This window comes from Chelonia mydas, chromosome 11, assembly GCF_015237465.2.
Source record: "Chelonia mydas isolate rCheMyd1 chromosome 11, rCheMyd1.pri.v2, whole genome shotgun sequence".
Taxonomy (NCBI): Eukaryota; Metazoa; Chordata; order Testudines; family Cheloniidae; genus Chelonia; species Chelonia mydas.
In genome coordinates, this window is record NC_051251.2 from 34,691,545 (window position 1) to 34,718,147 (window position 26,603).

The following is a 26,603-nucleotide window of genomic DNA, read 5'->3' on the forward strand; positions in this document are numbered from 1 at the left end:
GTACCTCAGTCAATAGAATAGGTTATTATATAAAAAAAAAAGTAGCCAGATTGCCAATGCAAAAGAATGCTTGAAACAACTAAAATTTCTCGTAGAAGTGTACAGCCAAATAAAGCTGCAGTTTCTTGTAGCATGCCAAAAATGGGACCTTGATGAAGACCTACACAGTGCATAATTTCCTTTAAGTTCCTTTAAGCAGTCTTGTGTTATGAGTACAATTAAAAGTCCATCAGTATCCCAAGTACTCGTGCATTATCTACCCTGCCACACTTCGCTAATACGTCTTATCGTTTAGGATGTTAATACTGTTCAGTGTAAAGACAGTCTTTCTGAGGTAGACTGTTCAGGTTCAAGGACAAGTCTTTTTCTTACGAAATGCATGACATTCAAAAAAAGACAACAAATAAATACTACATGTACAATATGTAGCAATGAGGTAGCAATGGTTTTAAAGAACAAAGGTCTGAATACACATCTGATGAAAAAAATATTTTTTAAAAAGCAAATGAAAAGTTTCTAGCGACTGTATATAAATCACAAGTACAAACAACAACAAAACAGAAAATAGAAAAAAAAACTCCACGAAGTTTAGGTTTGGAAATAATCTTTTGCTTCTTTTTTTCTATTATAAGACAATAAGAAGGAATGAATTTGCTCCCAACCTTGGTGTAGTACAGGAGCATTTTATAAATATTTAACATTCTATAGGACTGATTCATATATTCTCACACAACTCTGTGGCAAGGCTGACCCACACTGCCGACATTCTACATATCACTGAGACAGGGAGGTGAAATTTTCCTGCTTTCAGTCTAATTGTCTTTGACAATTGCAGTGCCTAGTGCTACACTGCTTGTGTTGTATTTAAAAACAGGGGAAAGAGTAGAGACTTGTTCATTAAAGATGCAGTATCCCTGGTTCACAAAAATGCATCTGGCAGGTTCAAAATCGAATGTCAACCAAAGGTCTTTGCAGAGTATGAGCTTTAGTTCATGTATTGGTTAGTCACCAGTACAGCTGGGTTTTTTGTTTTGTTTTGTTTGTTTTTTGAATTTTGAAATACTAATACCGCCATGGTTATGAATGTGCTTCACATAATTCTGCAGGCAATTAAACAAAAAGAAAGTTTTTACTTCTCAAAGGAAAGAGACAAAAATATTACTTGGACTTGGTGTGTATGTACATATAAATGTTATATACACATAGGCACACATACAAGATGAAAGGGAGTTAGTGCTGTAAATAGCATATATGTTAGCTTGCAGATCTGATGATGAAAAACCAACGGACATAGCTTATACATTTTGGAGTTGACTCTTCTCTCCTGGGTGAAACTCCACTGAAGTCATTGGGGTTATACCGATTTCACACTGGTGTAAGTGAAAGGAGAATTTTAGAAGTTTATTTCAGTGGCCTCATCTTACGATGACATGTATCCTTCAATTTTATACAATATACTCTAGCTGATGATACACTGGTTAAGAGGAAACACATGGGCTTATACCTAAAGCTGTATGTATTTTCAGACAGTGGAAACACATGGACTTATACCTAAAGCTGTATGTACTTTCAGATAGTGGAAACCCTGTATGGATTCCAAAGTTTGCTTTTGAATGTAAATATATTGAAGTTTACAAAACAACGATTGGAATGATTTGGAGTTTTACACAACATTATTTTCTTTTGAAAACTGCATAGCAACGTACTATGCAAACCCATGTAAAATGACCTTGTACTATTTTACAGAGCCTAGCTTCTGGGCAGCTGGCATCGCTTTCCCAGATGCTGATTAGCCTACGTAGTTTAGTGGAATGGTTTATTTTCTCCATCATGGGTTTGAAACACACAAGAAAACATGTTGCCCCCCTCTATCCGCCGTTGAGTGGAATACAAACTGACTAATAGATAAATATTCTGTGTGAAAGTAAATAGCCTTAAAGTAAACTGCCTTCACATTCCATTGATCAGCTCAGTCAGCAAACTTTTCAATATCATCACTAATGTTCTAAATATTTTGGAGAGAGGCATGCCAGAAGTGTAGAGTATTTCCATTTGTCTCTCACATAAGGTCATTATAAAAAAACCCTTGAATTGATATTGATCCTTCAGCTTGCAGAAATATTCCTCCACTTTATTTGGTTGTTGCTGCTATTAGAATTGTTACTGCAGCGGTAGAAAAGTGCATAAGCGGATGTAAAATGGTCTTCTCAGTTATCAATACTACAAGCAGACATGATGGGCAAAGCTTCTATGCTGATAGGCTGATATAGCTGTCATTCATTAATGATCTTACCCCAAATTCCCTAAAATCCAAGAAAACCCCAGTACTTGAAATTGTACGTCTGTCTGCTCTTTTCTCTTATGCACTTCTGTAGCTGCAGCATGACCCACCCACAGCTATGACCAATTGCAACAGACAGCAAACAGCTTCCTGCAAAGCTCTTTCAAAAACTAGCAAATATTGCAGCCTGAGGAAGTTGGTTGTCTCCCCCGCCCAAAAGTGATCTTAACCTTTGTGACATATCCAAGTTTCTGAGAGCTCAAGTCCTGGGGATTGCTTCATTCCTGCTGGGACACTCATGGCTGGATGCATGCCTTCAGGAGATCAGAGCCACACAAGGCGTGCACAACCCTATTTAACCAGAGGGGCCTGGAAGTTGCCAGCTCAGCCCTAAATTCTGTCAAGGGAGAAGATGTAGCCTGAACACACTGGAGAAGAGCTGGCTGAGTGTATTTTCCAAGGAACTTCCCCTGGCAGAGCTCTGACCATACTTTATAGTTGCCCTCTCTAACAAGACCTCAAAGGAAGGGCAGAGGTGCAAGAAAAACTACCCTTCCTTGGGAGAAGGGTGAATCCACTCACCTCCTAGCCCCAGGTGCAGCTGCTAGACGGTGGGGTGAAATTTCCAGCCTTCCGTGCCTGCAGGGTTGAATCAAGCCCCTGGAATCTGAGCTTGTGGTACTCGCATCTTCCCATTGTCTTTTCTGCCTGCCTGTCATGTTCATTAAGATACAATTCAGCAGTCAGTTTCTCAGAGTGTATTTTTATAGATAATGATGTAAAGCTGGAAGCCAAAATGAATATCTATAATTTCATTTAATTGTGTTTTAGGTAAAAGGTGGGGAAAAATACACTCGTGCAGTCCAGAATTTGGCATTACTTTTACTAGTCACAAAAAACTGTTAATATTATGGATTTATCAGAAGTGGTTTAAAACAAGAGCTGGTTTGTCAAAAGTTGCCTGAACCTTTCAGATAGGCTGACCAGATAGCAAGTGTGAAAAATCGGGACAGAGGGTGGTGGTGGTGCTGGTGTGTAACAGGAGCCTATATAAGAAAAAGCACCAAATATCGGGACTGTCCCTATAAAATTGGGACACCTCGTCACCCTACTTTCAGATGAGCACAGCTTGACGGCAGACATGAAATATAATGTCTAAGACACAAAATGAGTCAGCAACCTGCAATAGTAAAACTTGTCAGTGAGATCAATATGAACCTACAGCTAATGGGGATCTCAGAATTTACCAACACTAAGGAAGGTAAAATGGCAGAAGAGGGGGCTTGGGAGGAAGCAGAAAGAGTGGGTCAGAAGAATGATTGTGTATGTTAGTCACTTGTTGAAAAAGCAGGTGGTGTATTTAAGTCTTACTTTCTGTATCCTTAATGAAAGGCACTGTTTTAAAAATGGTACTTTCATGTTTAAAACATAAACTTTAGATTGACAAAATGTTTGCCAGGAATTCTTCTTAAATTAAATTTTGGTTTATTTGCTCTGGTTTATTTATCTATATTTTAAAAGAAAGGTAAAGGAAAGCAGTAATCAAGAGTCAAATTCCCAGCGATATCATGAAATCCCTCATTAGCCTTCTAAACGCGAAATGTTTCAAGTGATTTAACATTGAGATCTGTATAATTTTTTTTTTTTTTAAAGAAGACAAACATGATCTGGTAACAGATTGGTAGCTCTCTTCTTGGGGCTTTTCAGTGCATTTATTTAATGGTTTTGAATGTACATTACTTAACAGAAACAATCAATGCCAGTGCTATGCAACAGTTTTGTTACTGTCTCTTTAAAGTAAACCAAAATATAATAAAATAAAAAGCAAGGCTGTTCTGCTCATGCAGTGGCAGAGGCTTTGGGCAGCTGCAGCATACTCTGCTCCTGTTCAGAGACATTACCCAACATCAGTCAGCTGTCATGAAAAGAGTTGCACATAAAGCATTAAAGGATAAAAAGAAAGACACTGTGGGGCGGGGGAAGAATTGAGCAAAATGCCACACATGCCGGCTAGTCTTTCCAGAAGGAAGACTCTGTCTTATGTGTAGTGGGGGGAGGAGAGAAAGGAGAGCATGTAAGGTACAGAGAGAAACTTGACTTGAGGGAAAACAGCAGCTCTCTGAAACTCGTTGAGCAGGTTAGCATTCCTAATGTAATCTGACTTTAATTTTTTGCTCTATTTCTTACTTTGCTTTCCAAGAGAAATGTAACAAAACTGAGGTAGAAATAATGGTGGGCACAATCCATCCTGGAAGATTTCTAACAGATACTAAATGAAGATTGCAGTAAGGACAATGGAGCCATATGTATACAATAAAAACTAAACTTTACAGTTTGCGAGGGGAAAAAATGTACTTTGAGGGTTCAGTTTTGCTTTGTTATTTGTATTGTTTGGTCGCAGTCTACTGCATTGCTCTGAACAGTCCTGCAACTAGAGCGATGCCAGTGACCTACAATGATTCCACTCCCTTCAGCCTTACCGAAATTACCACAAAACTACAACCAGAGCCAAGAAATAAAATGCCTGAAGTCATAGTTTAAGGGAATTTGTTTCTCGGAGTCCTACCAAATCTCTTGTTTAACCATTCCAGATGCTAATATAAACTGATTAAGTGGCTCTCTTTTCATCTGTGCACCTTCTGAAGACTGTATCACATAATTATCAAGGAGCAATATACTAAATACTCTTCCAGTTTACTGACATGAAGAGAATTATTCTGCTCTGGTCTGATCCCCAAAATTGGCAAAAGACCCATTTCTTAACACTGGGAAATCCTTCTGTTTCTACTTTAAAATTGTAAAGATTCATTCATATCACACTTCAGTATTTTCCTGGATACATTCAAAGTAATTTCCTTGCCATTTTCCAATTGTTGAGGTAAACATACATATTTAATATAAAGTAACATTGAAGCCTAGCCTATAACTCTCAGCAGTACATAGTGCTTTCAACACATTCCTTTGAGGTACTGTACAAATCACAATCACTTTCCTGAGTTTTTGCAGACAGAACATTAAAAGAAATGAACTGCAGAAATTAAGGTCCAGATTACCATTACCCTGTTTTACCTGTTCTTAGTTTAATACTGCAGAACAGACAGGATTGAGGAATACTGTTGCTCTTAGAATAGCAAAAATCTGGTTCTCTGTCGCAACACAACCGTTCATCTCTTTAGTCCAATAATGTTTGAAGTTAAAGCTCTTTATATTAGCACATGCCACCAATGTAATTGTGAGGCAAACAAAAAATAAAGCACCACTTCAGGCACTTGACAGCAACTAAATCTCAAGAACAGCAGAATGGAATCAACACACAGGGTTCATGTCCTTCTGAAATCAACCCACTTGCACCTTGCTCCTTGGTGAGTGTTGTCTAGCTTGAACAGAACTGAGCATCAACATATGCTTTCTGTCATGTGTGGTTTTTCAGATCAACAGCTCTTGCTTGATGCACTTTTCCTTCAAGTCTACCCTAACTCTTTAGATGCAAGATAACTGTAGTCTTCCCAGTACCCTTTGCAATTTTAACACTACTGAAAAGGGGTTCTACACCCTATGTAGCAGGTTGTGTGTGTGCCAACATTCATTTCAATTTTTTTTTTTTTAAAGAAGTATCACTGACTGCAACCAAACATTTTGTTCCATTCAACATATGTATCAAGCTCTTTTTGAGATATGCTAGGCTGTATCTTGCAGAATGCATTTTCAAAGTCTTGATATGTAACTGGCCTCAGCTGGCTGGGTATAATGGCTGAAAGGTCTGTGGCTGGCATGGCATGGAGTGGGCCTACCACTGCTTCCTGACACAAATGAGCCACGTCCAGTCCAGAAAAGCCTTCTGTGCGCTGGACAAGCAGTGCAACCTCCTTGTCATTGAGACAGTAATTGTGCTGTGAGAGCAGTTGTACTATTATCTGGTGCCGCGCTGTGCTGTCAGGAAGTGGGATTAAAAGTCGTTTCATGAAGTACCTTCGAAGAGATTCATCTATTTCTTCTGGTTTACTTGTGGAGCAAATTACTACTATTTGGTCCTCAGCAGAAGTTAGAACAGTGTCCAGCTGCATAAGGAACTCGGTTCTCATCCGACTTACTGGACTGTGTTCTTCACTCACTTGAGATGAAAGAAGCATATCAATGTCACTAACAAAAATCACTGAGGGCTGGCGACATCTTGCCACGAGGAAGGAAGCGTGAACAATTTTTTCTCCTTCCCCTAACCACTTTGTGACAAGCCCAGAGCCAGCGATTTTGAAAAACGTGGCCCCTAGCTGACTAGCTATACATCTACCCATTAATGTTTTGCCTGTTCCCCGAGGTCCAAATAAAAGAATGCTCCGAGGTAGAGCAGTCAGTCCATTGAATGCATCTGACCTCAACACCGGCCATAAAACCTCCTCTTTAATGACAGCCTTTACCAAATCTAGGCCAGCAATGTCATTCCAGTCCACAGGAGGTCCTTGGTTGATAATCTCATTGGTTACAAGGTCAATGAGGTGTGTGTCAGCATTCTTCAGTTGCTCGTCCACAGAGTGGTTGGATGAGGTAGCTGCACGAAGTCCCGGGCCTTGCATTGGGTGAGGGAGGAGCTGCCTGTGCTCTTCCCCATGGTCGTTCATTACTGGGGAGGTATACTTCCCAAAAGATTCACTTGTTCTTGATCCCAATGAATTTTTAGCAGTACTATAGGAAGGGGGTGTCAGAGCCCTGCTGGACTGGCTACTGAATTTCCTTTGCTGCTCAGAGGACATTAGCTGCTTTGTTGGCTTAAATGCTAAGGATGATGTTTCAGCACTTCTGTCAAAGCCATTCCCCCTGTTTGCATTTGAAATGCTGTTGTCGGGCATTCTGTACATGGGACTCTGTGTAGATCTCTGTTGGCCATAGCTGTAATTTCCATAACTGGAGTCCATTTCTCCTTGCCCTGCCATATAGAAAGCTTTCCTTTTGAGAGAACTTGCGGAACTGTTTGTCAGAGCTGATGGTGCAATGGGCGTCAAACCGTGACTCTGGTAGGTGTAGCCAGGTACAGTGGTAGGGGGGAGAGGAGTAGGAGCAGGAATTCCTGAAGGCAGGTATGCTGAGGGAGGTGGGGCACCACCAGGGCTGTACCCAGGCCCAACAGCAGTTTGAGGAGGATAACTAGCAGATGGGTAGCTGTAACTGGAGAGGTTAGAAGTCCCATTGTACCCTGGGACTAGGGCTGGTGGTGGCGGTGGTGGTGGCTGTAAGAGGCCAGAGCTATGCAAAGGGGATGGATGAGGTGATGGAAGTGCAGGTGTTGGCTGGCCACTGTAACTAGTATGTAAATAAGATCCATTGTATCCTGTGGCATATTCCTGAGATGGGAGCCCTGAATGAAGACTAGGTACTGTATGACTTCCGCAGGTACTACTAGAATAACTAGGTTCTGTCAGGTTACTGGCCACCCCAGGTGAGCTCCCTATACTAGCAGAGACATCTGCTGGAGGGAGGGCTGCACTTACTCCAGCTTTGCTGGCAGTAATAACGTCCGGGACACAGTTCATAGGATAAACACTCTCTGAGTTCAAAGAAGGCTGCCAGGGTTCATTTTCATTCTTCCGACCATTCACCAGTGCTGTCGGAGCTTCGGAATAGTTACTAAGGATGGGTCGGTCGGCTGGGCCTTCTAAAATACCAGAATACTTTTCTGCATATTTTTTCAATAGATTTGAGGCAGTCAGAGCAGAGATGTCATCATTGGCCCAGGCATATTGATAGGTGCGCTGCAGGTGTCCACGGTATGCTTCCACCTTGTGAGCAGGAGACCGGGTAGTCGAAGTGATATCAAAGTGCTGTTCTGGCCACTGTGCATGCTCCGGCGTCCACTGCATCTTCAAGCCTAGGGTTGGGGGGAAAACACAGTTAACAGTGGTCTGAGCCATTTTCAGATGCTCTGAAAATGAATTTTTATATCTGTTTATCTGTTTATATTTCTTTAGTTACCTGCATAGTGACAACTGTATTTATACTATAGATTTAAAAAAAAAAAAAAATCACACTACACATGCAATTGAATGTCTTTGTAAAACACTATCAGTAGTCAGGTTTGTTTAATATAGACACACACACACAGCCGTACTTTTGCTAATTTAGATGGGGGGAAAAGATTTGTTTTCTTACAGCCAGATTACTTAAAGTAATTAAACAAGACCCAATATATTTTAAGTACCCAGAGTGTGGATTTTTGTTAGCATACAAGATACCCAACTGTTCTGTCTTCTCTTATCACAGTTTCAGTTTTATATTTTAACCAATATAAAAATATGAGACACAGCTGACAGATCACATCTAGGATACCTCTCTTATTTGGTACTGAACACCTAGTTAGCACAGTATAATGCACCCTGCGCAGAACAATATGACACAGACATAGCAGGTCATTCCATAATCCAACTCTCATCTAAAGTGGTCCACGACAGTTTCAAATCTGCTTCGTGGAGTGCAGCAAAGCAATCTCCCAGGCAGCGCTCCGTCGCTTTCATCACACAAAGCCTACAACTCGGTATGAATTACAACTGGCTCCTTGCTGCCTCTCAGTTCTGTTGTTGAGGCTCTGGGAAAAAAAAACAAGCATTACTTGTCTGTCGGTCTCCTTGCTTGTTTTTTCTTTTTTTCCCCCCTCAGAGCCTCCAGGGTACCGAAAAAAGAAAAGAAATGCAGTCTAGCCCCTAAAAGTTCTGTGACACACACTGCTGGCTATCAGCCCTGTCAGTACAGTAAACTAAATAACAAAATGTGCTTGTGTGACTATCACTTTAAAGCAATTAATCTCGCAAATAATGGGATGATTTTTTAAATCCATCATACGCAGTAAGAGCAATTTACAAGTATTATAATAACCCCTCCAACTCTTACCTGTGTATGGTAGACAGTTCCTGATTTTTGTACAGCTGTATCAAATAGGCCACCTTAATCTCTCTCGTATTACCAAAAGTGATTTTTGCAAACAGTCTTGCGCCCTCTGGCACAGATTCCCTGATAAGGAGGAGGCCTAGTCTAAATGAAGCATCTGTGGCACTAGCTCCCTTCTGAATTACTGCAGTCTATTTTGACAGCTTCTACCCCCTCCTGTTTTTCCCCCCAACCCCTTTAGCTCTTCATTGCTTGACTCTGGCATCTGACATGGCCAGCTTAGCCTCACTGAGCTAAACCTAACACAGCACACAGTTTGGTAACAGAATGGCATGTTTATTCCCTTCTGACTCCCTCTCTTCCTTGTTTGCAAAACCGCTGCACCAGACACTGGAAGTTAATTAGCAGGATGATGCTGTGCTAATTGTGTTAATTTACAAGGTTTTAGTCAAAGAGAATCACGCCAGGGCTGGCACTGCTGTCATGCTTCCGACTTAATGATTAAGAAATACTGAAAACAAGGTGGGAAGGATTGCAGTAATTACACAATAAATGAAGAAAGCAACAGGATTCATTTGAAAATATATTTTATTGCAGTTGCACTAATATGCATTTGGATTATTTATTTATTTTTAGGAGTCATCTGCAAATCACTAAATCAGTTAAATTTAGCCTGAAAACTGCAAAGTAAAGCTTAATTGAGCCTTATATTTTATTAGTACAAATACTGCAGATCTCATTCCACGCGAGCATGCCACTGATTAGGTCTGGTGGGATTTTTGTTTGTTTTTTCCCAGTTCTATCTCCCCCTAATCCCCCCTCCCCATTTTTCAAGCATTTATGACAACTTGAAGAAAAATGCCTGTTAACCATTATCCAGTTACCCTGTAGCCTATAGAAATTCTTTTGACAAATGCAGTTTTGAGGCTGTTATTGGCAGATGTATTACTTTCATTTGGAATTAATTTAATCTTTTTTTGCTAATTGTTTCTGATGTTTCAACCATTGCATTTTAAAAGGGGAAATGTATCATGTAATTGTGTGAAATCTCACTCAGTTATGAAATTTGTAGTTTTAATGAGGAACCAGCAGCAGTTTTTCAGAAATCATACTTTTGTTAAATTCAGCTAGAAATCTTAAGAGCAAATCGCCAAAAGCTAATTGCAAGTAGCCAGCATCCAAAATTCTCCTAGGATTGTGGGATTTACTTCCAACCTTTTTAAAAAAGGAAAGAATATTAACATTTCTGTAACACAAAACTGCCTAAAAGACATGCAAATTCATTCGCACTGTAAAATATTTACATATATATGTGTGTTATCCATGTTCTGTGATGTTGGGCTTGAAAGGTTACCACAACACAGAAGGGTTCTGTTATATATAGATGCACAATAACGTGAGTAGATTGATGCTTCACTAGATACACATGAATGAGTGCCATGAGAAAGGGTCTTGGAAAAGAATTCAGCAGCTAGCGGCAGTGAAAGTTACGAGAAAGATAAAGTAAAATGGGCACGGACACAGCCTTTACTTTTGCAGACAGTTTGGGCAAAACTTGTGTGTTAGTTTATGAATGTGCATTTTGTAATTTGGGCAAAATGCCTTTATTGCCAAGTGAAAGAATGCGAGGCCACTTTAGTAAAATAAAAGAAGCTATTCACTATGCCACAGTATAACAACATCTATTGTATGGTGTCCCATAAGCAAAAAGAAAAGGAGGTCTTGTGGCACCTTAGAGACTAACCAATTTATTTGAGCATAAGCTTTCGTGAGCTACGTGCATCTGATGAAGTGAGCTGTAGCTCACGAAAGCTTATGCTCAAATAAATTGGTTAGTCTCTAAGGTGCCACAAGTACTCCTTTTCTTTTTGCGAATACAGACTAACACGGCTGCTACTCTGAAACCTACTTTATATTAGTACACACTGAAGAAATATGTATTTATGTGAAGTCCACTAGGCTGTCCTGGACCTGGGGGTACAAAGAGCTTTTTCCTCAATTTGACATTAATTTGAATGAGCGTAAAAAAAAACTTTGTTGCTTAACTCCTTTTGTAAATAGTGATCACAAGGGTCAAACTTATGAGTCAGAATAAAAAATGCAATTTGCACTTTTTCTGGTGAGCAAATGTGTTCTTTTTTTCCCTCATAGATCCTCGGTGTTTGTGGGAGCATTATTTTTGTTCTGTTCTCTTTTGTTTGACAGAGCTTTTTTGGTGTTTTCTTTTAGGCATGCTAAGGCTGATATCAAAGGGTAAAGTCAGGTAATAAGAACATAGTTAGAAGTTGCATTCTTTTAACATACTCTGAATTCTGAAATAATAAGCAGTCATTTGTGGGGCATATTTGTAATTGCTTAAATGTTTAGTGAAAATAAAACCAAGCAAAGTAAGGCTATATGTTTTTAAACCCATGCTAACTTAGGAATCAACTAATGTTATCTACATTTATGAAATAAGTGTGTAAACTGTATTAATCTGGACAGCAAAATGCATAAGGCAACAATTCAATTCCTTAAATATAGAATGCTATTTAACAGAAAATTGCTTTTAAGATAATTTAACATGTTATATATAAGCAGCAGGTACCGTGCTAAAAATCCTAAGCATTTTTTTTTCTTCTGACAGCATTATTTTACATTTCTCCTCCATAATTCTAAGCAGCTGGATCTGTTTGGACTACATTTAGAATAGTTATCATTGCCAACAACTTTATTATACAATTCCGTTTTTACTCAATGTTTAATCACTCTTTTTTTCCTTCTGCTTTTATGTATTTAATCTGAAAATGCAAAACTTATTAAATAAGACTTTCAGAGTGTTATACACTTAATTCCATAAAGCAGAAGTATACTTGCAATTTCAGCTTTACAGATAAAAACTATATGCAAATAATGCTAGCTTTGTGACAAAATTAACTGACAATAAGGAATAAGTATAAGGAAACTGACAATTTAAAGCCTGGCAGTGTTTTAACACGTCCAAGTTCTTCCTAGGCATCACAAATGCACATATGGGGCCTAATCCTTCAAGATACTGAGTGTCTGCTGTAAGGTGCAGAGTGTTCTCAATCCACATTGACTTCAATGGGAGTTGAAAGAGCTCAGCATCTCACAGGGTTGGACCCACTAAGAGATAAATGCAAAGCAGCAGCCCTCCTTTGAACTTTAATTGACTGGTTTATGTTACAACCTTTCTCTTGATTCAATATGAGATTTGTATTAGAAACTTTAGCAAGGCGTATCATTTCAGGGGAGGCGGGGAGAAGAACTAGTTTACTATTCAGCATATCCCAACAATTCTAATGGGTTACAACTCTTTCAAGAATGGCAGGGATTGAGGTGATGGCAGGGTGTGGGGTTGTCTTGAACCTTCAAAATAACATGAGACCAAAAACATATACTAACTAGTTATTTTAAACAGGAGGAAGGAGGAACCCCCTTCATTTCATGGGATGCTGCACAGACACAAGGCTCCACCCATGCCGATCAGAGGGCAAGGCCAGGGCCCAGCTTTGGAGAGTTTGTTTGGCAAGTGAGAGCTCAGGGTTAACTTTTACACATGATGTAAACCTGGGAAAACAAGATTTTAAAGCGTTGTCCGCATTTTCATGCTAAGGTCCGGTCTTGCTTCCATTTGAGTCAATAGAAGTTTTGCCATTGACTTCAATGGGAGCAAGATCAGGTTTTTAAACTTCAACTGCTAGCAGATGCCCTGAGAACAACTGTCACCTAATAGGTGCCATTCCAACCGTTCTTTAAACCATACTGTTTTTAGCTCTGTTATGTGTATATTCCCTAAAGTCACTAGCACGTTAAAACAACTACAAATACACAACACATTTGGGAGCTTGGAACTGGTTAAAGAATGATTCTTAGAACCTGTAGTTTCAAACTATTGTGTCCCAATTATCTAATTTAAATACTGTCAAATGATTATTCCTTTAAATCACACTTTCACACCTCACGACTGCAAATTACAATACATTTACAGCAAATTACTTTTTCTTCTCCCCCCCCCATTCCTTCTCATTTACATAAAGCAGCGCTTTTAAAAAATCACAAAGGCGTTTCTGGCTAAATGTTCTTTAGCAGGTATAGTTAAGATCCCATGACATCAAAAGCTCTATGAAATTAAAAAAGATAGACAGAGACCGATGGACAGAGAAATAACAGTCAATGTGGACAACACATATTACTTATGCACTGAATTGACCTCTTTCTATGCAAATTCAGAAATATCAATTTATCTGTAATGGTGGTGATGTCCCTTAGGTGTAATGTATTTTGTTCTCAGCCAAATACTCCCTGCCTTATATTGTAACTGCATTGATTAGTTATTGTTACATACTGTGGGTGAATCCATTTACGCACGTATCTATCAGGTCTTTTTTTACACGTAAGATTGACACACACAAATATAAGATGCATTTCTTCAAATAATTCTACAAACCCAAGTGCTCCCTTAATGCTACTCCCACTACACACACAAAAGTGTTCATAGGCTCCTTTAAAACAACTGCATAATAAGGAAGAAAAAAATTGGTATTACAAGACATTTTGCCACACTATCATTCATACATGCGGCTTTTTTGTTGCTACCCATTCTGATTCTTTGCATCTGTACATTGTCTTCTTACATTGCAAGTTCCTCAGAGGAAAGGCCATAATTGTAAACAGTCTAGCAAGGTGTGGGTGCTGCACAAATAATAACTCACAATAATAATTTCTGAGTGGGTGCTAGGTGAAAGCACAAGTGCACAAAAAAAGCCACTGTAATTGTAAGAAAAATGTCCTTTTTTTGTCCACTGAATACATATGCATTGCCACAATCTACTGTAGATCATTTAACATACCACCTGACAACCCTTCTGCAAAATTCATGCCTCCATCAACATGAGAAGCAGTCTAACTATTGCAGTGTAACTGTAGGGATTTTGATAACTATAATAGTCAATTTGGTAAGACTTGTTTTTACTGATTATAGCAGAATATACTATTGGATACTATTTTTTGGTGTACTGAAAAGCAATATATATATATACACACACACATATGCAGACTTAGGGTCTGATCCTGCTCCCACTGAAGTAGGCACTTAAGCTATCATTGACTTAAATTGGAGCTTTGTGAAATCTTTAAACAAACACACACAACAATTTTAAACTGGATAGCTGAAAGTAATCTCCTGCTTTGTTTCCTTTCCAAGACTAGTGTTCAGGATCCAATATTTCCCTTGCCAGTGTAGAAACAGCACCCCCTGAAACCAGACTAGATGTAATACTTGCGCTGTTTATTTGTCTTTGTCATGCCATCAGTTGTTGCAGAGGAAACACGGAATCCTGAATTGGTGTTTTAGCAAGCAGGTGGAAGAAACATGGATTTTCAGTAATGATGGGCTAGATATGCAAAGCTCAGATCGAGAGCTAAATTTTCTCAGAGTTCCTAGAGGTTCATATCTAGGTTTTTCGGTCCATTTCTGATTTTCTAATTATGTTTTTATTTGTAATATTTTGGTCTGTATATACACTGCTATTGATCACAGATCACATGTATTTCTTCTGGTACAAAGCTTCTAGTTCACTTTTATAGTTACTGTTTGGTAGCCCATTTGTCATGGTGTGTCTTTTACCTTTTCTCGTGTTATCTTCAATCCATTGAGGCAATTCCCCTTTTACCCCCACTTCCTTTTGTCATACGAAGATCATCAGAACATACGACAAGTGCCCATAGGGAGAGCAGAGTTAATGAATATGTATGTTCTATATCACAAAAGAGCACCCCCCTTGTTCTGCAGTCTCGACCTTCTCTTCCTTGTGTAAATAACAGGTGAGTACTAGTGCATGGGGATAAATGGGGTTAAAACTGCAATAAAGGAACATGCTTTATTCAGACAAACTGTGTGCAGGATAAATAGAGCTTTAAGGGAGGCTGAATCCTAACACTCATTTATATCATGCCTTTTTCAACATATTTGGAACCAATCTCTGTTTAAATATCAACAATCAGAGATGGGCACTGCATTCAGTGTCCAACTTTTAAGACCAAAATTCCAATAATGTTAAAGACTTCGTTTTTGTCATATTAGAAAAATTTGCATCCTTACTTCCAATTAACATCAGCAGCAAACTGTGCAAGCCTCAGTTTATGCCACTACGATATTTTTTTAAATCTCAGTCACTGTCCTGTATTAAACCCAAATAGCTTTGTGTATATTTAGAGAGGGTTAATTCCAGAGATTTGCCTACATGGACCTGGTCTCCCTAAGTTTGCAAAGGCAAACATCAATTTCAGTAAGTTTGAAATAAACTGTAGTCAATTTTGATCCAATACACTAAACTAACATGGGTCAAAAAATCAAATGTATAGGGGCTCATAACCTCATGGCACTGCCTAGAATGAACAGTGCATTCCTACCTTTATAAAAATGCCAGTTCCAACACCTACTGCCACATCAAGTTATATACAGTTGTTTTATTGAGATTAGTGTACCTCTCTGCTAATTAGCTAAAGGAAAACAAATACCGCTTAAATGTATATTTAGAAATATCTAATACTAGCCTTTAAAAAACTGCTGCTTAAGGTGACTCCAAACTGTACAAAGGCTTTGCAAAATTTGTTTTTGTTATTTATGCATTTTGCTCTTTTTGGCAATCTGTGCATTAATTTTTAATGCAATAGTAAAGAGATGTTGTGTCTCAGGCTTCGATAAAAATATTCTATAGCCAGTACTGGGTGACATAGTGCATTAATTCAGTGTCCTTCACTCCTGGGACCTGTGTATAATTTAGTCCAGCCCGAAGAAAATAACTTTGATCTGAAGGCTGTGGAAAAAGCTACATATGAAATGAGTTTTGCTGGGTTTAGCGTTGTTTCTTATATACAAGACGACATATGAAGATAAACTGCTTTAGAATGCTCCTGACATGGCCCAGGATTAAGAGCAGAGAGCTCTTAGCAGCAACAGCAGAGCCCCTCCACCCTCCTCCTTCCCATTACCACACACATACTGTACACATTTCTTAAGCCCAGGCAGCGGCTACAACAGGTATACGGTGACTTTCTAAGAAACACAATGCCATTCAGCTATAAGTAGCATATTCTCATGCCCATTGATTGAGTTGGCCTTTCCATTCAAGAAAATAAATATAAACATGTTGCATAATGAGAGATTATGTCTTAATAAGGGATGATGTTAGCACAGGGAACCTGGCGTTTCCTTCCAAAGGAAGCCAGCAGAACTGCACTAACCTCACTCTAAAGGAAAGCAGAGGCCCGACACTGCTCACTCTCTAGGCTTGGCTATAAGTACAGATGACCCCTTCCTTTTCCTTCCTGCTACCCCCAAATATAGAGAAACAAGATTAAAAGCAAAAAGATAATGAAAGAAAATTGTTATGCTAGAAACACTAAGTTAAGATAAATCTTTCCCCCACTTAAAGCCTTTAGTTACTGGATTTCATAAATTCCAAAAATTCTTCTTTGCTCAGCCAATAAAAGATTTCTGAATTAAATATTAAAAAATGGGGAAAGAGCTCATTATTTGCATGCTTACTGTTTGGGTGACTACTGCATTATTTCATGAACTAGACAATAGTGTTAAGTGAGGTTGATAATTTTCACATATGTATTTGAATGAAGAGGACATCTTAACTGAGGGATTCATCTCTAGATAAACCAAACTCTTTTTTATCCTTCTGAAAGAAAGAAAGAAAGAAAGAAAGAAAGAAAGAAAGAAAGAAAGAAAGAAAGAAAGAAAGAAAGAAAGAAAGAAAAGCTTACACACTAACTCTTCATGTTTTGTGCTGTTTGTCCCTGCTCAAAGGAGCAAAGTTCAGCTTGCAGAGGAAAAGTTGAGCCACATCTTGAGGCACAGAGTGTGTAAAGGGATGGAGGAAAAGTAAGACACTTAAAAAAAAAAAAAAGAAAAAAAAGAAAGAAATCAACTATACTTGATGATTAAGAAAAGTCATCCCCCTTTGTAACAAATGTACTAAGTCAACTTTTTCTGTAAACAGCCTCCAAGACACAAACCAAGAATCTAATCTATGCAAGAATCATATCGAGAACTAGCTGCACACTAACAACAGTTTAAACTACCATAAGCAATGTTATTTCTGCTATAATTTTGGCCACTCTTTTATTGTGCAAGGAGTCAACTAATGATGAAATAGTTTTAAAATTTGCTGCAGGAAACAAAAGTCAAGCTCCACTGATTAACATGTCAAAGCTCACTATGAGCACACATTTGTATAGCCGAATAATAGCACTTTGTGTGTGTGTGTGTGTGTGTGTGTGTGTGTGTGTGTGTGTGTGATGGTTTAAAAACAAAAACTGCACTATTTTACTGGATGTTTGATCATGCACACTTATGAAAGTCCTTCTCCATCAAGAAATATACAGATCCGTTAACTGTAAGGATTTCAAAGGTAGAACGGATGTGGAAATTGCCTTTCAACATCACAAAAGAGCCAAAAGGGATTTTTTTTGTTAATATTGGAATTACAATTAATATGTTTATGGGGTCTATTCTCTTCTTACATTGGTGTAAATCAGGAGGAACCCCTGACGTCCATGGTACTACATCAGCATGCCATTAAGTGAGGAGAAAATCATGTACTATTGTTTTACTTTAGGCTTTTTTGTAAACAATTATGTTGCAGATTACATAATAATCAAACTTTAATATAATTCTATTAATGTCTAGTATCTGTATCACATACTTAATATATGCTCATCACTGAAAATATACATGCAATTTTATTTTTATAAAATTCTACACAGAGAGTTCTAACATTTACTGCACTAGTTTAGTTCATTTTGCTTTACATGTCTCTCATATTCTCTCCAACAACATTGCACTCTATCTTTCTTGTGCAAATCTTTGTGTTCTTCTTTTATCATATCTTCAGTCATAGTAATTGCTTCCACATTTTACTTGAGCATTTCTTTTATCCAGTTTTATGTCAAACAGTTTTTGTAAAAAAAACAAAAACATTCACATACTTAACAGGATAAAAAACACTGAATTGTATCCACTACCAACAGAAGCAGTAAAATGTTACTGGCATAACCCAACAGCAGCAATGACAGTTAATCACTTAAAGGTGTTTTATATTAACCACCCTCTCCCATTTGTGTAGTAATATTCAGAAATGATTTAATAGGGGAGTCAGACATTAAATACAGATAACACATTTTACACCTTCGTTCAGTTTAGAAGCTAAAGAACACTCATTTAAACATCCTGACATCACAAACACACATTTATGAAGCTTAGATTTTAAAAAACATTTTGAAAATACACTGCTTTAAAAAAGTTAGTTTTAATGGCCATGGCCGTCTGAAAGCTGCAAGAGTTTTGTGACAGCAAGTAAAAGATTTATAGATGAAACAATTGGAAGTTATATCAGACTAATCAGAGGAATGCACAACCTCTACAAACCAGTTAGGAGTGAATCATTTCAATTTTCTCTCTCATTTATGGCTTTCCATTCTTAAACAAAAGGAAGCAGAGGAAACTTCAGAATGACCCTATTTAGGTATATTAGTGGAGATAGCTTTGGCAAATTTTAAGCAAACAGGATTGTGCTTCCAGTGCTGTCCGTCCAGTTTTCCAGTGTATAAATTGGATGGCTACTTGGACAATTCTCTATTCATTACTGAACTGTGGAAAGGAAACACAGAGGTGGCATTTTCCTTTTAAACCATGTAGTGCCTTGTAGCCAGATTCCAAAGCATCAAGGAGAGATTTTTTTCTTTTTTTTTCTTTTTTGCTAGACAAGCTGTCGTAATTGAAAAGAAGTCTAATCAGACTCATTACTGTTTTCAGCAATTTGCACCACCAAAGATGCTTATTAGGTAACAGTGTTTAATAAACCGCTCTTTAGAAAACTACCAGTAATGAGCTCTTAACAGCCAATCTTTAGCGTGAATGTAATGTGAAAAGTGTTCCTAGCACTGAATAGATTTTCACATTTAGTAGTGTCATAATTAAGCTAAAGGAATCAGTAGCTGTGATGTTAGATTTACTGCAATATTTTTTTCCAAGTGTATTTGAATATACACTTGTCTTATGTTCAAGCTAAACTGCAGTTAATATTTCCAGAGAAAATTTTAGAATGGTTTAAAAATTGTCCTACATGGCAATCAATCAGGATTATTTTGGGGATCCATATTGTACCATGAGTCAGGTATCCTCCACCAGGCATGCAAATTGCTCACTCCTCTTGTCTTTGTTCGACTGTGTACTCCAACCCATACCATCTGTAAACAATTTCCAGTCATTAACATACAAATAATAAATTTTGTCGTCATTAGCTGAGTGATAATGAACAAAAGTGACAGTTTAAGAAGTGATACTTGAAGGAACATTGGCCAGTGCTGACTTCACAGTAACAACTGAAAGTGCTTTATATGAAAGAGCCAGCAAATTGCTTTATGTCCCTAAAGAAAATAACAAATGCTGTTTTTTTCTGTATGATACCTCAAATGCCATTGCCTCATTGTAGTTATCCAGCCAACAACCATGCTCATACAGTAAAAGAAAAAATATAGCTCAGACAATGTAACATTGTGACATACATTATTCATAAAACACAATGATCAGTGAGAAGTATGTTTGTCATCAATAGGAAGTTCAATTTAGCCTGATACCCACTCTCTGTGCACTAGTAACACCCACACTAAACACACTGCAAATTCTAACGCAGACTCAACAAAAAATGGATTGAGCGTATGAGATCTATGCTAATTAAAAATCCACAGAGTTGATTCAGGGAATAGTCACTGATTTCATTCTCTCATTAGACTGATTTGTGCTTGACATAATACGTGTTCCTAAATTATAAATAAGAAATGCAGCAGACTGTTGGTACCTTTGGGCTCTTATGCTTGGACAAAACATACCATGATGTAAATATTATTTTGCTTGCTAAAAATTATACCAAAGAGAATCTTTGAAGTTGCATTCAGGACATTGTGAAGAAAGCATGAATAGGGTGACCAGATGCCCCGATTTTATAGGGACAGTCACTTATTCTTATATAAGCACCTATTACCCCCCACCCCCATCCCGATTTTTCATGTTTGCTATCTGGTCACCCTACATATGAAGAAGATGAGTGATCAATAATGGAACCACCAAAAAATTACAGAAGACTTTAATTCCCTTGATCTCAGATTTTATATCAGAACTTTATGGTAAGATGTTAATGGGAACTCTATTACTGGATGATTCCTCTCGTAACACCTTTTTATTTATCCTAACCCCCAAAACGTCAGTAATCAAAATTGGCGCCAATAAGCCTTTATATCTGTTTGCAGCTTTCTGAATCAATAGGGCTATGAGAACTGAGACTGCCAAATTAATGCCAGTTTCATCTGATTTTGTGGTATGTACTTCTTTGCACTACAAAGTAGTGTATGTGTTGGGGTGTGGGGGGGGAGACTCATTCCCATGTGGGTTCTTATAGCTATTAGATCAAAATATCTTCCAGTTTCTTAAGTCTGAACTGCATTTGTAGTCAGATCCAAAAAAAAACAATCACTAGTGCATCCAACTATTGCACAATCCCAAATGCTGCATTTTTAAGTCTTTCGTAGTTAGACTTTTCCTTTTTTTAATACAGACAGCAGAAGCTAACAAAGGCCCTGCAGCTTCTTTGGAGCCTCCTCATATACTTTTGAATAATGCATTAAACTTCACATCATTTATGAGTGACAACCTAATGCTCTAAGATATAGAACATATGTTTTTTACTGTTGATTTGACTAGGAAAGCACGGATGCTCTGAATTGTCAATTACTTATCAATAAATCCTTCACTACAGTATTACAGCAGATATCTTGGTCTACAAGTCATTTAAAATCAGGGTTTTAGTTGGGAACTGAAAATTCACACCAAATGTCTTAGACATCATTATATCTACTTCACCTGGTTCTAACATAGAGAGAAAAAATACTCCACTGCAACTTCTTCCCCACTCCCAGATGTAACAAAAACGACACCTCCTTGGACTTTTGGGCTATGAACTTACTCTCTATTTGTAATACGGATTTTTAAATCATAAACTTGCCTGGCTATAACACTTTTTATATAAGACCTCTAAGTGTTTACCAACCTTACAACATGTAGGTGATCCAATCGTGTGAGATTCTGAGCAACCACAGCTCCTGTCTTCCTTAGGAATTGAGGGGTTTAGCATCTGAGAGCATTGAGTCCTCCGGGCCTGATTATGGAAACTTTATTTACACAGCTACTTGCTAGGGTTACAGTTGAAGGACCAGGCCCTATCGGCATGTATTACCACCACTGAAATATTACTACCCCAATATGGAATGCCATATCTGTTTACTACCACACAGCAGCCTTACACAACAGTTTAGGACAGGAAGTGAATGATCCAGGTGAAACTGTAGGCGTAGGCAGGCAGACATCTGGAATTTTCCCAGAACATTAAGGCCTACTATCTACCTCTTATGAAAAGAGCCATGGACTCTTAATGAACATAAGTGGCCAGGACCCATGCTTTAAATCCCATCTCTAAAGACAGCATTTTCGGTAGCACAATGCCTCCTTAACATCATGTTGAGAGGGTATGCCATGGAATTCCCATGAAATGCATCGCTGATTCAGTATTGACTGGGTAGGCCTTTATATAGCCATGCAGGAGTAGAGTCAGGACTCACCATCTCACTGCACTGCCTGCATAAAGGCAGGCTGGAATTACAGGCTCTGCTGTGGTCATGGAAGAGCTGGAGCATGGGAGCAACTTGTCCAAAATGGGGTAGAAGTAGGCAGAGATTGCTGGTCACTTTTTACAGAGGTGCAGAAATTATTTACCACCACCAGCATATCCAGGGAGCTCCAAGGGTACAACCAAGTTGCTTCCCCTGAGGGAGTGCACCTCTGTACTACCCCTTACAACAGGCTTCACTTAACAGACACAATGTAGCCTTTATAGAAAAGAGTGCCACCTGGATCACCAACACTTTCTCCAGAGCCTTGCGGGTGTTGCAGACTGTTTGTGGACATTTCTGTACTCCTACTGAAGATGGCATTATCTGGATTTACTTTTTTTTTGTTTGTTTTTTGGGTGGAAAATAATATAGGGCTATCTCACATAGTGTTGAAGGTTATTTGGTGTACTGTGATCATTCCCACAGTAGATGTTTGACTTATTGTGTTAAAGAGGGAATAACACTGGCCTCCACAATTCTAGACAAAACTTTCTGTGACCAATACCTTCTGAAATATTCATACTTGTATCATTGGTGCCTACAGGCTTAGTGGTGCACCATTTACAATATGATATGTTTGCATAACAGCACAAAAGTCTGGCTATACCAGATGAGAATGTTTGTGCAACAGGTCTGGAATCCTCTTTGTTGTAGTAGACATATCCCACATTAATTCCATTATGCCCTTATTTAACAATATGCCCACGCTCCTAAGGAGGTAAAAAAGCTCTTGTGTTCCGGTTATAAAAGTCTGGTGCACAGTATCATGACAAAAATTGTTTCCTAGAAACATCTTACAAATAACAAAACTGAAGAATTCCATGTTTTAGGAAACATTTTTATATATAAAGTAAATTAAATGTGAAAGTGAGATATACACAAGCTGGTTTGGGAGGGACCGAGGACAGGGTAGTCGTCCTTGATTTTTATTTCTATTATTTGAAGTTTATATTTGATGCCTGTCCATCTAGTTTTTATTTATTTATTTTTGCATATCTTTGTATCATTGCCATTAAAAATACCCAATGAAGACCCAATAAAAAACATAATGCAGATAGACAGTTGTGTATTGCTCAACACAGGGTTGTAGGGGAATTCCTGCCTGACCTCTACAGCCAATTACCTTATGCACTGAAGTATGAGATGTGAAATACATTCCTTACTTTTATACTTTGGATTCCATGTTTACTTTTTATAATGGATATTGAAAAAATCTACAAATACAATGTTTGGGTCTGGAGTATATACACAATACAATATATAATTTCTTCCTCTCTTGCTCATGTCTGGAAATAATGACACAACTATGTTTGAAAAGGAACTCAGAAAAAAAGTGTATCATCAAGGAAATTCTTGAATTACACACGATCCTGACAGACTACACTGACTGTAATCCTAAATACACTTCCTTTAAGTTACTCTAAATTGGCATATTTTCCCAAAAGTCACATACTGTATTGCAGCTGGGAGGAATTTTGGAATTTAGTTCTCCGTTCTTAGAAGAGATGAAAACAGAGAAAGCAATATGCAGGTGTTTGCACCTTACACTCTATAAACCTTACCGCCCAGTTCATGGAGGGAGATGGGGTATGCCATGGGATTTCCATGAACTGTAGTATTGGTTTAATCAAATGCATCTCTCCCCTAGATCTGCCATATATGCTCTTTCCTTTTGTACCTATTTGTGTAACCACAATTGTCTTCTATTTCAGCATTAAAACTGAACCAAAAAGACAGAGTGAGAGTGTGCAAGCTAGAGAAAGAGAGAGAAAAAAACTACTAGAAAATAGGATGGTTAAAGGAGTTCTTAAAAAACTGGGTCTTGGGAAATCCATGATCCAGGAGTGTTGGAACAATTTTTATAGTGGGGTGCTGAGAGCCATTGAACCAAACTGTAAACTCCGTACCTGATGGAAACCACTTCCAGTCAAGGGGAGTGGCAGAACCCCCAGCACCCCTAGTTCCAACACCTATGCCAGGAGGTCCCCAACCCAAGTTCATGCCACCCCACTCACTCCAAATAGCAGGTTAGTTCCCAAAACTGATATATAACAATTGTGGTATCTGCTACTTTTTGAATACACTATCACACAAGTCAAGATTTGGGGTGAATAATAGAAAGAGAAAGGAAAAATGTAAGGTGATTGCGGGAATAAAGAAGCAACTTAGTTAACTGGAAGCGCTGAAAGGTTGGAGAAATTGTTGAGAGACGATGGGACCTCTGACCTCATACTTCACTGGGCGCCTCCAAAATCCGAATATTGGCCTTTATTTGGCCCATGGCCTTACTTTAGAATATTTCATTTACACATCAGTATTCCCCAAATCAATCTGATTACCTTTCTGTGGTAAAATACGCCAGTTTTATGCTAGTTTTTAAATATTTGCCCAAAACATTTTAAATAAATACATCTGTGATTTAATAAAAAACTCCTAAGGCTGGTGTCCCATCTTGTTCATTCTATGCCAAAAGGAGGATTACACCGAGAGGTTTGCCACAACTGAACAAAAAGATACTTGATAACAAACGGTTAGAGGTCGCAGGCTGATATTTAAGAGGTAAGGTTGCACCAAGGTAGCTTTGATGGGCCATTTTATACTGAGAATAATCAGAGATGACATTTCTTAAAAAGATCTGGATTGCTAAAGAGAAGGAATGCCCTAAATGCATCAGTGAAAGCTGCTGCTGAGCATGACTGCTTTATTTCATATTTTAACTATTTTTGAGGGAAAGACAGTCATGCTAGAAATGTTTTTTTCAATAAATCTCTGGAGAGTACTGGGCATGTCCAAGATCAGTTACACAGCATACTCTTAAAATGATTAAACTGTCTCTCCCAGTACTTTATACGATATATTGCCCAGAAAAGGCCCCCATGCTCCACAAAGTAAGGATACTAGTTGTGGTTACAGGTATTCGGCTAGAATCAGCTCTGGGTTGCTTTAGAGCACACCTTGCCCTCATTACATGGTGTCTCCTCATGGCACACTCTTCCCCTTGTGTAAGTGTTCAGTTAGAGTTAACACCCCACCATACCTCTTTACAACACCCCAATACTTGGTTCCCAAGTATAGCATCATGATGAAGATAGGAGAGGCTGAGGGAACTGGGATTGTTTAGTCTGCAGAAGAGAAGAATGAGGGGGGATTTGATAGCTGCTTTCAACTACCTGAGAGGTGGTTCCAAAGAGGATGGTTCTAGACTATTCTCAGTGGTAGAAGATGACAGGACAAGGAGTAATGGTCTCAAATTGCAGTGGGGGGAGGTTTAGGTTGGATATTAGGAAAAACTTTTTCACTAGGAGGGTGGTGAAACACTGGAATGTATTACCTAGGGAGGTGGTAGAATCTCCTTCCTTCGAAGTTTTTAAGGTCAGGCTTGACAAAGCCCTGGCTGGGATGATTTAATTGGGGATTGGTCTTGCTTTGAGCAGGGGGTTGGACTAGATGATCTCCTGAGGTCCCTTCCAACCCTGATATTCTATGATTCTATGATAGAGTGTATTTTTATATGCATGGTATATTGGCATTCTCTGTAAACTTTTTTTTTTAATTAAAAATATGTTTGCGGGGTAGTTGTATCCAAACAAATGAAAAGAAGTTGCTGTGTTAGATATGGAGCTTGATCCTACAAATGCAATATGCTCATACAGTTAGTTTTAATCACATGAGTAATGGTACCCTTATGCTTGTTTGTAAAACAATGCCTATAATTTGTACATCTATCAACATAAGGAAGAGGATAGGGAAATTATGGAAAGTTTTAAGAATTATTTTCTGCAAACTCCAGCTAAGAGAGATTTATATTAGGACCAGATTCTGCCACCCTTATTCACATGAGCAATACTCTACACTTTGAGTAGTCTCACTGTGCTCACCAAGTAGAAGTTCCCCTGGAAAAATCTGTCCCTTAGGAAACAACTGCAGTCACCAAGAACAGAGATCTACATCTTCAAAATACCTTGCAGCTGGAGCATGATTTTGGTTCTAGGATAGGGATTTTGGCTGATGGGCCTGGGGTAGACAGGTTTTACCATTCTCATGCCTTCATGCCCTACATTTGTTACATTCTTCCTGTAAGTTCTTCAGCTCCTTCTTACAAAAATCTTTGGCAATTTGCAAGCTTTCCCAGATACATTCACCAAATGCATCTCTCATGACAAAGGAAATCAAACTGAAACAAAGAAGCATTCTTAGTGTTGACTGCAGGCATTTAAGATTTAATGGCAGCCCACGCCTTCGCAGTGCCTTTCACGTGGAAGAGATAATGCATGTGAAAAGAGACAAAACTGTAGGTTTCGTCATGTCAAAATTGGATTTATGCCAAAATAGAGATCTAAGGTGTCAACAACAGCAATATAAGTGACACGTATTAAACTATCCAAAAGAAGTAAATTCTGGAATTATTTACCTCTCTGTAACTATATCAGTCTGCGATCATTTCTAACACAAACCCATATTTAAAAGAATAGCAATAACAAAATAAAATGTTTGAACTCTAGGTACACATTTTAAAATGGGGTTTACTCCCTCGCAACATTTTTTCTTCTTGTTGTTGAGAGATGACTTTTTGCAAGAAAAAAAAATTAATAAAATTGAAGTACCTCTGATAGTATTTCAAGTAAACAGAACAGCAGCTGCAAGCACTGTGGCTGAATATGCTGGGAACTCCAACATACAGTCATCTGCAAATGGACAACTTTAATTCGAT

The 26,603-nt window shown here is 38.4% G+C and overlaps 1 protein-coding gene across 5 annotated transcripts in view; it reads right to left on the reverse strand.

Annotated features, from left to right (window-relative positions):
- Positions 1 to 376: 376 nt before the first annotated feature.
- The window catches only part of FIGN (fidgetin, microtubule severing factor), a 122,771-nt gene continuing 96,544 nt past the window's right edge, over positions 377 to 26,603 (reverse strand). For 3 of the 5 annotated variants that reach the window (XM_043525528.1, XM_043525529.1, XM_043525530.1), the window contains one exon: positions 377 to 8,141. In XM_043525528.1, coding sequence (XP_043381463.1) covers positions 5,896 to 8,141 — 2,246 coding nt within the window. In that variant the 3' untranslated portion in view covers positions 377 to 5,895. Of the gene's footprint in view, positions 8,142 to 8,599; positions 8,856 to 9,157; positions 9,518 to 26,603 lie in introns of those variants that run through there. The other 2 variants (XM_043525527.1, XM_007056638.4) reach the window with 2 other exon arrangements.